The 16,871-nt window shown below is 40.9% G+C and overlaps 1 protein-coding gene across 1 annotated transcript in view; it reads left to right on the plus strand.

Moving 5' to 3' along the window:
- LOC122282803 (AP-4 complex subunit epsilon-like) overlaps positions 1 to 16,511 on the plus strand; it is a 28,181-nt gene extending 11,670 nt beyond the window's left edge. The window contains exons 7-11 of the mRNA XM_043094838.1: positions 1,314 to 1,370; positions 1,477 to 1,593; positions 2,794 to 2,871; positions 13,251 to 13,394; positions 14,818 to 16,511. Coding sequence (XP_042950772.1) covers positions 1,314 to 1,370; positions 1,477 to 1,593; positions 2,794 to 2,871; positions 13,251 to 13,394; positions 14,818 to 15,921 — 1,500 coding nt within the window. The 3' untranslated portion in view covers positions 15,922 to 16,511. The remainder of the gene's footprint in view (positions 1 to 1,313; positions 1,371 to 1,476; positions 1,594 to 2,793; positions 2,872 to 13,250; positions 13,395 to 14,817) is intronic.
- Positions 16,512 to 16,871: the final 360 nt, after the last annotated feature.

The raw sequence follows: 16,871 nt of genomic DNA on the forward strand, positions 1-16,871 counted from the left end.
AAATTCCATGGGTGAGTCCGAAGAGCTCTGCCGTGGGGTGGTTCCCCCATCATATATATATATATATATAAAAGGTAGATTGAGATGATATCTTCAACCGGACCAGTGTGGCATGGGTGATGCCTTAAAGGGTTGTGGATGTTTTTAAGTGTTGGAAAGGTCTTCAGGATAATGATCATATTGCTGTTATTTTGAAAATGATTCCTCTTATATTATGATGTGCATTTGGGATGGAGACAAATTATAGGTGCTTTGAAGACCAGGAGCGCTCTTTGGACTAGTTGAAAAGATTCTTTTCAAAACTTTATTTGGGCTTCCCTATTTGATTGTAATGGGAATAGTTTTCATAATTTGCTTGTATTTCTTTCTAGTGCCTTGTGTTTGCTAGTTGTATTCCGTGTATACTTCCTATGTACTTGGGCTACGCCTACTGTATTCTATTAATAACAGTTTACTCTTACCGATAAAAAAAGAGTTTATTTGAGTTCTTAAGCATGTGACTCTAGCCAGGCACCAAAAGTAATAAATATATCACACATGGGTTAATAAAAATAAACCCAATGATTATATGCTCTAGGATTGCATTGTATTAGAGTATTTTTGAGTATGCTAAGTCATTTTTGTTTTGTTTTGGGTATTGCCTTTAAGATGTATTCTGAATTTTCAATTCAACTTTATACTTTATTTTGGTTATGGGTATCAAATATCATGGTTGTGTATGTAAGCCACAAGAGAAGTATATAAATTTTTATGTTCGAATTTTACTTGTTGCCCAATACTCTAATAAAAGAGTTAGTATGCTAAATATATTATCATATTACCTTCTTAAAACCTTTTGTTACTGTGTTTGATCATTTTTTAAAAATGCACGCTTTGCTTAGGAGTGCGCTTCTGCTTTGCACCTAGGCTCTAGGTGGCTTATGTGCTTAGTCCGTCTATCGCTTTTTACTACACTGATATGCACCAAACAATATCAAGTTTTTTCAGAAAAACATTCTCAACTAACGGCCAAATATGAGTACTACATTTGTTTTCTTGCAAACAATTTTCTGAAAAAAAAGTTCAGCAAAATTGTTTTACATCAAAACAAATGGACCCAAAGTTTAGTGGCCCGCTAATGGATTTAATAGACTGGATCTTGCACAAGAACCAACCTTCCCATTTATGTCTGTGCATCAATAAATTATTAGAAGCTCATGGAATAGAGATTGTAGTTATAAATAATCGTTCATAAGTAGCTTCAGCTGTGTAGTGCAAAACATTTTTTTTAGTTTTTCTTCGTGTCTCTTATTTATGAAAATTTTGGGGTGCAGGTAGAGTCATATTTGCGCATTATTGGGGAACCAAAGCTTCCGTCTCTATTTCTTCAAGTACATACTATCTTACTTTGGTTTCCTTTTTATTTGTTCAGCCTCCATATGGATTTTGCTGTAAGACTTCTATTTTTATCAGTATAATCTTTAATTCTGATTACAGGTCATTTGTTGGGTTTTGGGGGAGTATGGAACGGCTGATGGGAAGTATTCTGCTTCTTATATTACAGGGAAATTGTGTGATGTGGCAGAGGCATATTCAGATGATGAAACTGTAAAGGTACCCCACGGTTCATTCTGGATGGGGATATTTAAGTTGCTATTGGCTGGCCTATTTTTACTGTATAAGTATTTTTCATAGTAATTAAGGTTATATTTAGTTTCACTTAGAAAGCACTTTTTTTTTTCTTGATTATGCAAATAAATAAACAGTTATTTGACTCGAGCAAAGGTCGACAATTTAGTAAAAGCTTTTTTTTAAGAAATGGAATTTTTTTTAGGAAAACAAAATGTATCTTTTGACGAAACACGAGATTTTAAACAGGGCTAAAGTCATCCATTTGTTTCATTACTACCCTTGCCCCAATCTTTGTTGTCAATGTCACACTACCACAAGTTGAGAATTAACTTTTGACCCTATCCCAACACCACCACTACCATCACCATCAGAGACTTTATGTAACATCCCAGTCCCACATTAGGAATATGAATAATAAGTTATAAAGGTTGTCATGGATGCTAAGTTCCACATTGGCTACTTATTAGGTAAAACTGAGCTTTATAAGTGATTCTAAGGAAGCTTTAAATTGACTAGTTTTTTCGGGGTTATGGTACTTGTGTGTCTTGGGCCTTCTTGGGGTGGGGTTATGGTACATGTGTCTTGGGCTTTCTTTCATTAGTTATTCTCTACCACCATCATTGTCAATTGGCATCACCATCAATGCCATTTTACCATGTCATTGCCTCTCCATAAGTAGCATAACCGTATTGTTTCCGCCACCCCACAGACAATTCATCATCCCGAAACTGAACCTATAAAATTGTGTTGTGTCATTTTCCTAGATATTGCTACATCAACATCTACTGGATAATGACATTTTGATTTCTAGATAACACAATTTTGGCAAGCTCAGAATAAATCTGGTTGCTTTTGGATCTGTTTGGGCATGTTCGTAAGTAGAACATCAAAACTGGTTATCTTATTTTCAGGCTATATCCAAACCACTTATTTCTTTACTATTGCACCTCAAAATACTGAATGTTGCTATGTTCCGTAGGTATTTTGTTCATATTTTGTGGAAGTGATTGTGACTAAGTAGAGTAGTTTTAATGCTGGGTATAAGTTTATGAAGCAGTTTTAGAAGGAAAGTGACTGGTCCATTTCCAAGCACATTGTATTTTTTTTTAATTAGAGAACTTTGTCCTTTAAGATTCTACATCTTTTATTGGACCGGACAATAATTTTTTGCTTCTTTTCAAGGCATATGCAGTTACAGCATTTATGAAAGTTTATGCATCTGAGATAGCAGCCGGGAGAAAAGTGGATATGTTGCATGAGGTATGTTTTTGAATGGTTAATCTTAGAGTCAAAGTCTCTTCTCCATCTTAATTGATAAATGTGCTTTTAGTGCTTAGTAGTTTTGCTAGCATCTGATTATAACCTTTTAGATTATGTCTGGCTTATATAAAGATGATCATCTTGTACCCACCTGTGGCTAGCCCAAGTGATAAGGGCAAACTTGTATGCATGTGCCCCATGTCACAGGTTCGATTTCCCCTAGGATCAAACTGCGATTTAAGTGGGAGGCCATGGCAGTGGGTTGCTGTGCTAGTCTCCCCAGGGGTTTAGGTTTCATGGATGAGTCCGAAGGGCTATGCCGTGGGGTGGTTCCCTTGTCATAAAAAAAGAATTAAAAAATAAAGATGATCTTCTTGTATTTTGTACTGATCCTCTTCTTCCTTTGATGGAGGGGACTGCTGCAAACATCAATAAAAGGCTAAGCCAGCTGACAAAAGGAGAACCTTGAGCAAGAGAAGAATCGTGTAGTCAAAAGGAGTCTGTCAATTTAGTAATATATGTGAAGCCTTTTTGTTTTTTGAACTCCTGTTAGTTCTCTAACCAATGAATTCATAAAGGTTATTGAATTTTAGAAGTTGAACAGTCTATAAATTATTACTTTTGATGACCAAGGTTACTTTGACACACTATATAAAGATCTCTTGGCCCCTCTCTCCACTCAACAAATTTTGTGAGATTTTCCATGACTAACATGAAATAAAAGAAGAGAGTAAGCGGAGAGAAGATCAAGAGCACTCCCAATCCTCAAAGTAATGATCATTCCTTTCCCGTCAAATGCACCATAGTAAGCAAATAGGTGGTCATTGACAGTAATATTGATGTTAAATATGGGAGCATTTGGGGAGGTTGGTGCTCTAATGTTGTAAGAGGGGCTTACAGAGTGGGAGTTTGGAAATTTATTCTGAATGGATGGGAAGATTTACTCGGTAATTTCAGAATTGAGGTGGGAAGGGGCAAGCAAATCAGGTTTTGGCACGATATTTGGTGTGGTAATGTTGCTTTGAAAAATGCTTTCCCCTCTCTTTATAGGATTGCGTCAGATAAGGGTGCCTTTGTGGCTGATAATATGAGCATCTCCACTGATTCCCTTCAATGGTCCGTGAGATTTACTAGAGCTGTACAGGATTGGGAGGTAGGAGACATTGCTGATTTTTACAACGTGTTATATGCGCTGAAACTACAGGTAGGAGGGGAGGACAGATTAGTTTGGACACTTACAGGGAACAAGAAATTTTCAGTCCGATCATATTACAAGGCATTGATGACTCACTTCTCCAATGCCTTCCCATGGAAGAGCATTTGGAGGAGCAATGCTCCCCTCAAGGTTGCCTTCTTCAGCTGGTTAGCATCCCATGGGAAAATATTGATTATTGACAAGCTGAAAAAGCGTGACCTCTATATAATAGATTGGTGCTTCATGTGCAAATCAATAGATATGTGAATTAGCAGATCACCTACTTCTTCATTGTGAAGTAGTCATGGCTTTATGGGATGAAATCTTCACTAGGCTTGGTATCACATGGGTAATAGAGGTGCTACCCGCATATGCGGGGGGTGAAAATTTCATCCCACACCCCGCCCCCTCCTCCCGGGGGCGGGGCCCCCTCACTTCGGTGCCGGGGGGGCGGGGCAAACACCTCATCCGCCCCGCCCCCCCGCCCACTTCACACACTATGTTCCAATGGGCTTAAAAAAAAAATTTTGTGTCAAAATATTTTTTTTAGATCCAAATTATTATATAATTAAATCGTAAATTAAAATTTATTTATATAATAATAATTTAAAAACTAACAACACAAAAATTATATTACTAATTTTTAAATTTATTAGACTTGTTCACAGGAGTCACAAGAGAGTGAGACTTGTTCACAAGATTGCATATGACATGGGCACCCTAGGCCACATTTATATAGAACTTTAAGGCCATACAAGAGTCTTACTTGAGCAATGTGGGACTTATTGACTCTCTTGTGACTTTTTGAACAAGTTTAACAAATTGTAATATATAATTATATATATACAATTTGTAAAATATAAATATATATTTATAAATATAAATATAAAATGCGGGGCAGGGGACCCCGCCCCGGCATGTGCGGTGCGGGGTACCCCATCCGCCCATGCAGAGGTGGGGCGGATGGGGGCGGGGTAGCGGGGGGCGGGCCCCCGCTGCCCACCCCTAATGGGTAATGCCTAGGAGGGTGATAGATTTTTATTTTTTTTTGATAGGTAAATAAATTTTATTGATCCACGTAAATAGGCCAAGCCCGAGTACACAGGGAGTATACAAGAAAAAAGCCTAGTTACAAACTAAGTGCTACGGATAGTGGCGGAAAAGTCACTAAGACTCGTTCCATTTAAAACTATAGTAGTTGCCCAAAGGAGTAGAGTGTGAAAGAAAAAAGCTCGAAAAGCATCAGGAGAGCGCTCCTTGTTCTCAAAACAGCGGCTATTTCTTTCGGTCCATGTGCACCACATTAAGCACAAAGGTACCATCTTCCATACCGCTGCAATCTGGCGATTCCCTCTTAGCCCTTGCCAGCAAGACAGTAAATCAATCACCCTCTGTGGCATGGCCCAAGCAATGCCAAGCCTCAAGAAAATCTCATACCATAAAACATTTACTGTGTCACAATGAAGGAGAAGGTGGTCCACTGATTCAGCGTTGTGTTTGCACATGAAACACCAATCCATTATGACGAGTCCACGCTTTCTTAGCTGGTCTATGGTTAGGATTTTACCATGAGACGCCACCCACCCAAAGAAAGCAACCTTGAGGGGAACCTTGCTTCTCCAAATGCTCTTCCAAGGGAAGGCGTTGGGGGAGTGATTCGTCAAAGACTTGTAGTACGAACGGACTGAAAATTTCTTATTCCCTGTGCATGTCCATAATAATCTGTCTTCCCCTCCAGCCCTGATCTTCAAATCATGTAGTGCACTATAGAAGTCAGTGATAGCGCCCACCTCCCAATCTTGTGCTGCTCTAGTGAATCTCACAGACCAAAGTACAGAACCATCGGTAAGACACATATTTTCAGCCACTGAGGAATTCTGATCAGAAGCTATCCTATAAATGGAAGGGAAAGCATTTTTTAGGGCAACATCACCAAACCAAATGTCATGCCAAAATCTAATTTGTGTGCCCCTTCCCACCACAAACCTACAATGGCCCCGAAAACCGTCCCATCCACTCCGGATAAATTTCCAAACTCCCACACCATAGGCTCCTCTTACTTCCTTTGTGCACCAGCCACCCCACTCACTTCCATATTTGCATTCTAAGATATTTTTCCATAAAGCGTCTCCCTCAAGATGATACCGCCATAACCATTTACCAAGAAGAGCCTTGTTAAAAGTTCTCAAATTCCTTATGCCCAAGCCACCACAGGACAGAGGGGTGCATACTGTATTCCATTTGATCAAGTGGAATTTCCTTGTATCCTCTAAACCTCCCCATAAGAAATCCCGGCAAATCTTCTCTAGTCTATTCGCCACTCCTGCTGGCACTGGGAATAGAGAGAGAAAGTACGTTGGAAGGTTAGAAAACGTACTTTTAATAAGAGTGATTCTCCCCCCTTTAGACAAGTAGATTCTCTTCCACCCTGCCAGTTTTCCTTCAAACTTCTCAATGATCCCTTCCCACATAGACTTAGTTTTATGAGGGGCCCCCAAGGGGAGTCCAAGATACTTCATAGGCAAGGATGAGACCTTGCAACCCAGGATGGCTGCCACCGTACCTAGGTTGTCGACTGTGCCCACAGGGACTACTTCTGACTTGGATAAATTCACCTTAAGGCCTGATACAGCTTCAAAGCAGAGAAGAAGTGCCCGTAAGGAGCGGAACTGTTCCTGGTCTGGGTCACAAAAAATCAAAGTATCGTCAGCGAAGAGAAGGTGGGAGACGGTTAAGCTGCCATGTGTGGAACCGCCCACCGTGAAACCTGAGAGAAAACCCCCCTCCACCGCCCTTCTCAGCATTCTACTTAGCACATCCATGACAAGGATAAATAAAAGTGGGGAGAGAGGATCCCCTTGTCTCAAGCCCCGAGAACTGTTGAAAAATCCTTCAGGAGTGCCATTGACCAAAACGGAGAATCTGGCTGTTGTAATACAGTGCTTAATCCACTGGCACCAACGTGTCCCAAAACCGTACCTACCAAGAATATACAACAAAAAATCCCAATGCACGTGATCAAAAGCCTTTTCCATGTCTAGTTTACATAAGATACCTGGAATGCCGGATCGGATTCTACTCTCTAGGCACTCATTGGCGATAAGGGCTGAGTCAAGAATTTGTCTTCCTTTCACAAAAGCGTTTTGGGACTTCAAGATGATCTTTCCCAGTACTTCGCTCAACCTCTTCGCTAGAACTTTGGAAATGATCTTATAGACCCCACTTATCAAACTTATGGGACGGAAATCATTCACTTCCACCGACCTTGCCCTCTTGGGAATGAGGGCGATGAAAGAGGCATTGAGGCTCTTCTCGAATTTCGTGAGGGCGTGAAATTCGATAAAGACCTTCATAATATCCTCCTTGACAATGTCCCAACAAGCATAAAAGAAAGCCATTGGAAAACCATCAGGTCCCGGGGCTTTGTCTTTATTCATACCTTTCAACACTCCAAGAACCTCGATTTCATCAAAAGGCCTCTCCAACCAAGCCGCGCTTGAGTGATCAATGGAATCAAAGTCTAGTTCGTCAACCTTGGGCCTCCAAGAGTATTGCTCCGTCAAAAGCTTCTCATAAAACTGGACAATATGCTCCTTGATGACATCTCTACCCATTAAAACGCTTCCATCCGCATGAAGAACCTCTATAGCATTAGTTCTTCGATGGGAATTGGCAACTCTATGAAAGAACTTTGTGCTCCTATCCCCTTCCTTCAGCCAAAGGGCCCGTGATTTTTGTCTCCACATAATCTCCTCCATAGCAGTAACTTTTTCCAAATCAGCAACAACCGTCACTTTTCTTGCCCTATCATCTTCTGATAAAGTCCCTTCTACTTCTTTTTCATCAAAATGTTGTAGTTCCATGAAGAGTTTGTTCCGCTGGTCGTTGATGTTCCCAAAGACTTCCAGGTTCCATTTTTTTAGATCATATTTCAAAGCTTTTAGTTTCCCAGCTAGTATGAAACTAGGAGTGCCTGTGAGCTGGTAAGATGCCCACCATGCGCTGACTTTCTCAACGAACCCTTCCGTCTTTAACCACATGTTCTCGAACTTAAAGTATCTGCGTCCCTCTTGAATACCCCCGCAGTCTAGTAGAAGGGGAAAATGATCTGAGCAAAGTCGGGGAAGCCGTTTTTGACATAGAGTGGGAAAGTGGGTTTCCCAAGAGGAAGAAACGACAAATCTGTCCAAACGCGACCATGCCCTTCCATTGGACCAGGTAAAATCTCCCCCTGCCAAGGGGAGATCCACCAAGTCTAGATCAAACAAAAGCTTGGAGAAATCTGCCATGGCTGAATCCGAGCTAGGAACCCCGGACCGCTCACTAGGAAACCGAGTGATGTTGAAATCGCCCCCTATACACCACGGTATATCCCACCAACTGCAAAGGCCAGCTATCTCATCCCAAAGAAATTTCCTGCTACTATCATAGTTAGGCCCATAGACACCTGCAAAGCCCCAACAAAATCCATCATCCACATTAGAGAAAGAGCAAGCTATAGAAAATTCCCCAACACATTCATCTACAAGATTAATTGCTCTTTTGTCCCATAACACCAGAATACCCCCAGAAGCACCCTTAGAGGCAAGAGTGGTCCATCCTGCATACGGACAATGCCACAAGCTTCTAACGATGTTTCTATCGACATATTTTAGTTTCGTTTCCTGAAAACAAATAACATCTGCCTTCCATTCCCGTAATAAGTTCTTGATAGTGAGGCGTTTTTTTGGGTCATTCAAGCCCCGAACATTCCAGGCTAGAATCTTTGGCTTCATGGATCACCAAGATTCGCCCTATCTTTAAGTCGTCCCCTGCTCGTGCTGCCCTCCCTTGCATCATAGTTTATGGAACAAGTCAGCCTTTTAAGTTCCCTATCTTTCTTCACAACAGATTTAGCCAAAGCAGGCTGACCCTCTCTCATGGCGATGAGTAAAGCTTGCAACTGGTCCTCAAAGCCTTCGCAAGATATACCCAAGCAATGCCGCATCTCATTCACCTTCTGTATGACCCAGTCTGGTGGCAATGGCAGTGACTCAGTTGAACAAACTTCTGGTGGCAGTGAGCAAAGAGGGCTAGGTACTTCCTCGGGTTCATATGGTACAGCGGACAAAGAGCCATCCCCTAACTCTTTACAAGCTAACTGTAAATCTGACCCACAGAGGGATCCTTCGTCTGAAGACCTCCCACCCAAGAGAGAGGCGTCTACCTCATCATCCATTGTGCATAATACCTTGGTCAAGGTCTCAGAGAGACCTTTAGAGAGAAAGAGGGTTTCGGGAATCACTCCCGTGTCTAGGCCAGGTGCAGACGAAAACCCATCCCCGTTGAAACTGCTTTCCACGATCTGAAACTGGTCCAGAGTGCCACACTCAGCTCCATCGTAGGCTCTCGGCCTGTTCTGTGGCTGCCGCGAGATGGAGGTGGGCACTGAGGCGTCATTCCCAGGCAGCCCGTGTGTATTCTCCGGTGGAAACTGTGGGGAAAAACGCTCGGCTGCTTCCGTGTTCTCCGTACCGCCGTCGGAGGGTTCGCCGGAGACCAGCGGGACATTCCGCGACGGTGGGTTGTCGGTCTTAGGTGCCGCCGGTGGAGAAACGTTTACCGAGCCCTGGAGAGCCGACCCGTCTGAGGGAAGCGGGTCTAAGGCTTTGGAGGGCCTGCCCGATGCCCGTGGGCTTACGGCCCGAGAAAGAGGCCCTGAGGCCTGGGTCTGAGGACAGGCAGGGCCTGCCTCAGATGAAACGAGTTGGCCCACGTGAGGGATTCCGCTGGTGGGCCTGCTTGGCCTCCGTGAGCTTACGGCCTATGGGAGAGGCCTGGTGGCCCAGGTCTGAGGACAGGCAGGGCCTGCCTCACCTGAAGCTAGCCCGCCCACGTGAAGGATCCCGTGTGCTAGGCCTCTTGCCTCGTGGGCTATGCTTGTGACCCGTGGGCTTTCGGCCTGCAATTGTGGCCTTGAGGCCTGGTATTGAGGGCAGCCATGTTCCCCCTGTCCCACGGCTTCTCTTATAATTACTTGCCTTCCCGATGTTTCTTGCAAGTCTTTTTCAGCACCATACCTTCTGCCCAGTTCAACCTCCTTACCGTGTCCCATCACCATGCTCAAACCCAGGTCTACCTTTTTCATCAAAAAGGACACATCTTCTAGAACTCCTGAAAGTGAAGCTCTGACACCCCATAGAATGCCTTCAACGTCCCCCACTGACCGCTGGGTAGCCCCTCCATTGACCGCTGGGTATGATGAAATTTCCCGTTCTGGCGAAGAGCCGGCCAAGACCGAGGCATAGGTTGCCGAAGTGCTTGGTTCCATACTTGAGCCACCAGCATTCCCTCCCTTGCGCAACCCACCCTCCATCTGCGCCACCATCTTCTGGCGTTTTAAAGGCTCGGCCACTGCAGACTCAGCCACCTTCTTAAGGTGGTAAGCAAAACCATCCCATCCACTGCCCTTATCTCCCTCGGGTATGATCAGCGAGCCCTTCCTTCTTTCGTTGTTAAACTCCTCCAACAATAAATAACATCCCCTTGAGTTTTTGAGAAGTTGTATAATGAAGACCCCGTTACCTATCCTAAACTTTCTGAAAAAGCCTTCACGCCGACGAGAATCCATGGCTTCACCCACCATTCTAACCACCCATGCAACTGTCGCACCGTTAAGGAGCAAAAATAAGGCCATACGTCTGTTTCTTTCGGTAATGCGAAAGAGGTTGGCACCCACCTTAGTGAAGAAGAAAGTTTTTGATTCAATCGTGAAACGCCTAGCCTCAACCATCATTAATAAGAAAGCAAAAAAAACGGAAAGAAAGAAAGGAAGAGAAGGGAGAAATTTGAGGAAAGGAAAGAGAAGTCAAAGAGGAGGGAGGAGATCAACTCCGGCGAGGGGCGCCGGAGGGAAGGATGTGTGTGTGCATGTAGTACGGAGAGAAAGGATGTGTATGAATCGTCAAAATCTTCCCTCCCAGGCTCCACAATTAACAACGATAGATTTGTGGAGAGGGATTCAGGGCAATCGTCACATTGCAGCTGTTTGGAAGATGGTGCCTCTATGCTTATTGTGGTGCACATGGAATGAAAGAAATGGTCATTGTTTTGACAACAGGGAATGCTCTCCGGATGATTTTAGGGCCTTTTTCTCATACATTGCTGCTTTGGGCTTCATCTATTGTATTGAATGGAATGAGTTTTAATGACTTTTATGCTAATTTCCGTAGCGCGTAGTTTGTAATTAGGCTATTTCTTATATACTTCCTGTGTAGTCAGGCATTGCCTAATTACTTGGATTAATAAAATATTATTAGTATTAATTTTAAGCAATCAAAAAAAATATTAATATACTTCCTGTGTAGTCAGGCATTGCCTAATTACTTGGATTAATAAAATATTTTTAGTATTAATTTTAAGCAATCAAAAAAATATTTTTAAGTAAAATATTTTAAGTAATAATAATATATTTGATGTAGTAAAATATTTGATGTAGTGCATTTGGAGCGAAATAAATGATCAGAGTTTTAAGGACTGAGAGAAAGGCTTTCTTCATTAATTCCCTTTATTTATGGATGAATGTTCAGTTTTGTTCCTATTTATTTATCAAAAAAAGAATGTTCAGTTTTGTTCCTATTTATAGTTTTCAGAACTTTCTCATGTCTCTCTCTCTTGTTGTTGCTTAGGTTATCTCCTGTAGATTTCTTGTTTATTATGCCACTTACTTAGCACCCTCAAATCTCCTCTTAAGATATGGCGTTGCCTAGTAATCTTTTAATTAAACTTGATGGTAATATTTTAAGTAAAATAATTTTAACCGATCAATAAATTTTCTTTTACTTATAATAAAAATATTATTGCTATTAATTTTAACTGATCAAAAAAATATTACTATCAATTTTAACTGATAAAAGAAAATATAACTATTAATCTAAAAGAAAAATAATAATAATATAAAACCCTTACATTGAGCTTGAGAATCTGAGATGGTTTGAGCCTAGAGGTTTCCAAGTTGGAAAAATCCAGTGACACTTTCATGAGGCTTGAGACCTTGAGCACCACTGCAATGAGTACCAGTTGAAAATCAAAATAAAATTCAAAAGGACAATGGCAAGATGATTTTGGGGGGGGCGGGGGTTGAGTGCGTGTCCTTTGAAGGCTTGATGGAATGGTCTGAATGGAGATTTCAGGGAGTTTGAATAGTGAGATGATTTGAGGTTGAGCTCACAATGACTGTGGTAATGAACTCTGACATTTTCCACTCTGATTGGTGAACGGTGTCAGCTGATGCCAGAGAGAGAGAGAGAGATCAGGATGCTGAAGGCGTGAAGTGAACGGTGCATAAGCAAATGAAGTTGTTTCCCTGAGGCTTTTCTTCAACCTACACTAGCCTATGCCATTGAAAATGGTGCCATTTATATCTCTCAAGTTAAAAACAGACCAAATTGAAAATGAGGCAAAGTGACAACTTTGGTTGTTCAGGTGTCAAATTGAAAACCGATGGCAGTTTGAAGGGGAAAAGGTAATTTTCCCTAATAGAAGGTAACTCACAAATGTAATTATTATTTTTTGTTTGGAGACAGCTTATGGGAAGATTCTAGCTGTGGAAACCTAAGGAAGCGGCACGCTTTATTTGTGTTGTATGTTCAAAAGGGTGGGGGAAACAGTCACTGAACTTTTGCTTAACTGTGAGATGGCTAGTGTTTTATGGATATATTCAGCCTGCCAGTCTAAAAGGAGTCATGCCTCGACGGATGGCATGTCTCATGGCATGCTAGAAAGGCCAGGCTGTTAATCTTTAATGGTAAAGATGAATCACTGTTGTTTGATGTAGTGCATTTGGAGTGAAATAAATGATCAGAGTTTTAAGGACTGAGAGAACGGTGGACACTTTCACGGTTTTCTTCCTTAATTCTCTTTATTTATGGATGAATGTTCAGTTTTGTCCCTATTTATAGTTTTCAGAACTCTCTCTCTCTCTCTCTCTCTCTCTCTCTCTCACACACACACACATATCTAGCTTTTATAACGTTGCACTTCTATGAAATATTGTTGTTAGTCGCACATTGTAAATCTTAGTTTTCCTACTCAATTCCACTTTATTTCTATTTCATTGTATTTTCAAACATTAATAAAATCTATGTTTTTATGTTCTGATACTTTTTGGACTTTTTGTACTGATAACTCTGTGATCTTGATTTAGTGTCAATCCTTGGTTGAAGAATTATCAGCTTCCCACTCAACAGATTTGCAGCAACGGGCTTATGAATTGCAAGCAGTCATTAGCTTAGATAAACACGCTGTCGAGAATATTTTGCCATCAGATGCAAGTTGTGAAGACATAGAGGTAATTGTAGTATCATATTAGTTTCAAATCTCATGCAAGGGCCCTCACCCTTTTAAAATGCTTCTTCCTATTAGTCTTAAAAGACATTCTAAGCCTGCCTACCCTTATGCAGGTATTGATCTAGAGTTGTTTGCTCTGATTATAAATTTGCAGTTCTTTGGATTCCATTTTTTTCTATTTTAATGGGTTCTTGTTTAATATCCCTTTGACTGTGTGCATTCAGTTTGTTTTGGTTTTGTTTTGTTCCATGTTTCAGATGTTATGATATAATGTTATAAGCTACTAACATGGAACCATTAAGGATTTACATCCTGTGCTGGAAGTATCTTGTCCTTTTTGGTTTTCATGTACTTGAGCTTCCATGATTTAGTTCTCTTTCGTACTGCTTGATACTGGAACTCAGATTCAGTGAGATTGGGACTGAAGCAGGTGTTAGTATTATATAATTATGTATCTGTCTATAGCAGATATTCTGGAGCTGCTTTGTACTATTTTTTTTTTTCCTTAAAACTGTTTCATTTCTTGCATTTAAGAAGATTATAGACTTAAGTTTTTGCATTTCTATAGTTTTTTGTTCTCATTTATTGCATGGAGGATTTAAGATTAAACTTAGAAATTACACGTCAATCTTAGTTCGAGAAGGTTTGAAAATATTCAGTTAAGACTAAGGGAGTATGATGAGGACTTACATAACGACTCAGGATGTTGCTTTCTTTTAATTTGTGTCCCTCTATGAAGCTGAAAGGTTGTCACTTAACTGCAAGGCTTTGTGTTTTAGATTAAGAAAACTCAAAATCAGTTTATGCTTCTGTTCATAGTTACTCCACAGTCTGTACACTTTCTGAGTGAAAGAATCCATGTATTTTGCTGGTGGGTTCTGCCAAGCATGTTAAGTATTGATAATTGGTACCTGTCTGTGGTATGGTTGTATGTCAGATCAAATTGAAATTTTACTTCTGTATGCTTTATTGGAGTTTGGCTTTCTTGCACTTGGGTCTTTTGTCACATTTTTTTTTTTAATAAAATTAACTGCTTTTTAAAGTTTTCACAACTAAATCTTTTCTTAGTATGCTCGAAAACCTCCTCTCTGGATGGCGTATGTGTTTGATATGGTTGGAAGTGACTTGAAAGTGTGTTTTATAGACTTGTCTGTTGTTTCTTCTAAAAATTGTATTTTTATGTTATTACCTATCAAAACCATTATACTTTTATGTTAGTGCTTGCGTGTGTTTTCACATGCATGCTCATTTCTTTGCAGCGGGGTGATGCTTGTATGTGCCTGCATGGGGCAGTGCATCCAAGTATCTTTATGTAGCATCTTGGACTGTTTTGGCTTTGTAATATATGCCACTTGATCAATCCGTTTTAATATTTTTCACATTATCTAATCCCCGAATCCAAACATCTCTAATTCTTCTTGCAGGTTGACAAAAACCTATTGTTACTTGACAATTATGTCCAACAGTCACTGGAAAATGGTGCTCAGCCCTACATCCCTGAGAGTGAGCACTCCGGTCTGTCAAATATCAGCAATTTCAGAAGCCAAGACCAGCATGAAGCTTCGATACATGGTCTTAGGTTTGAGGCATATGAGCTTCCAAAGCCCCCGGTGCCACCCAGAATACATGCAGCTTCACTAGAGCCCTCAACTGAACTTGTTCCAGTATCTGAGCCATCTTATTCTAGGGACACCCACCAGGTTGAGACTGCTGCATCCATATCAGATATGGGGTCATCAGAACTGAAGCTACGACTTGACGGTGTTCAGAAAAAGTGGGGTAGACCAGTATACTCCTCTTCTTCACCATCCACCTCAAACTCTACTACCCCTAATACAGTGAATGGCGTCACTCAAGTAGATGGTGCAGTCAATGTAAATTCAAAAACACGCAGTACTCGTGATTCGAGGAAACCACAAGTTGAAATTTCTCCAGAAAAGCAGAAGCTTGCAGCTTCATTGTTTGGGGGATCCTCTCAAATTGATAAGAGGGCTACTTCAGCTAACCATAAGGTCACTAAGGCAGGTATCCATGCTCCAGAGAAGGCTCAGGCACCAAAGGCAGCAGTTGTATCCAATCAAGTCACAGTGGAGAAGACAAATCATCAACCTTCACCGGACTTGCTTGACTTGGGTGAACCTACTGTTGCAAGTACAACTCCATCTGTGGATCCCTTCAAGCAGTTAGAAGGGCTTCTTGATCCAACCCAAATTAGTGTGACAGCAAATCATGGTGCAGTTGGCACTACTGAATCACCTGATATTATTGGACTATATGGAAATGCTTCTGCTAGTGGGCAGAGCAGCAGTTCCGAGATTTCTCTTACAACCAACAGGGACGATGTCAATTTCACTGTTGGGTTAGTAGACGCTACCGTCAGCACTGCACATGCTGGAACCACACTTCCAACACAATTTCCAAAGGGTCTGAATCCGAGAGATTCCTTGGAGAAAGATGCACTCGTGAGGCACATGGGTGTGACCCCATCAAGCCAAAATCCCAACTTGTTCAGAGACTTGCTTGGCTAAATTGTTCAGACAGCAACTTTTTAAATAGGATACTCGAATATTGATTGCTTTATGACATGAATATGGTTTTGCAGAGCAACTTGCTGTTTACTTGGCGATATTCAATGATACAATTAGTGAAACATGCAAGAGACTGAGATTGGAGTTCATCCTCCAGAATTAAAACCAGGTACAGATTTGTATCTGTTGCGGGGGAAATGTAGCTTTTGGTAGGAGTAGAGCCAGAGTTAGGATTGGGGCTTTCCCTCTGAGCAAGTCAAGTTTGTAGCATTTTCCTGAAATGCTTGTCGTAGCCGTTTGGATAAATGATTATTGAGCACTGCGGAGTCAAAATGCAGTTTTCTGTTCAAGTTTGTATGGTTTTGGTCCGTGTGGCATTTGAGTCATCTTGTACTAATAATAAAGCTGTATAAGTGAGTTTATTTTTTATTTTTTTTGTTTATACCCATCAGTTTGTTACATTTTTCCTTGAAGTACATTTGCATCTTAGATCTTGAGAAAACCTCTTGTTTGAATGTGACATTCAAGATTGAATGGTGTAATGGCGTAATATAATAATACTGCGGGTGGGTTGAGATCTGCAACATCCATATCAGTGTTTGCCTACTTTTTTTCTTATTTTATTTTTATTTTTATTTTTGTTTTTAAAGCAAAAGCTTCTTCATTCTGACGGGATTTACAAGTCTAATAATACATTGAAACACAACAGTTGGATAATTATTACAGTTTTGGGATCAATTTGCTGTCTCTTCACAACATTTCATCATTGTATGTAATCCTGTTATCATAAAGGGGCGTCCAGCTATAATTTTAGTTCTTCGGCATTGCCTGATTTTGTAGTGTATTGCAACCCAAACAAAATCTAGACGAACGGTTTCATTTCATTTTTCTTTATTTTTTTTTTTATTTTAATTTGGTCCAAAATGTCTAGGAAAATATCTTCTGTACGG

This window comes from Carya illinoinensis, chromosome 11, assembly GCF_018687715.1.
Source record: "Carya illinoinensis cultivar Pawnee chromosome 11, C.illinoinensisPawnee_v1, whole genome shotgun sequence".
In the NCBI taxonomy this organism is placed as follows: Eukaryota; Viridiplantae; Streptophyta; class Magnoliopsida; order Fagales; family Juglandaceae; genus Carya; species Carya illinoinensis.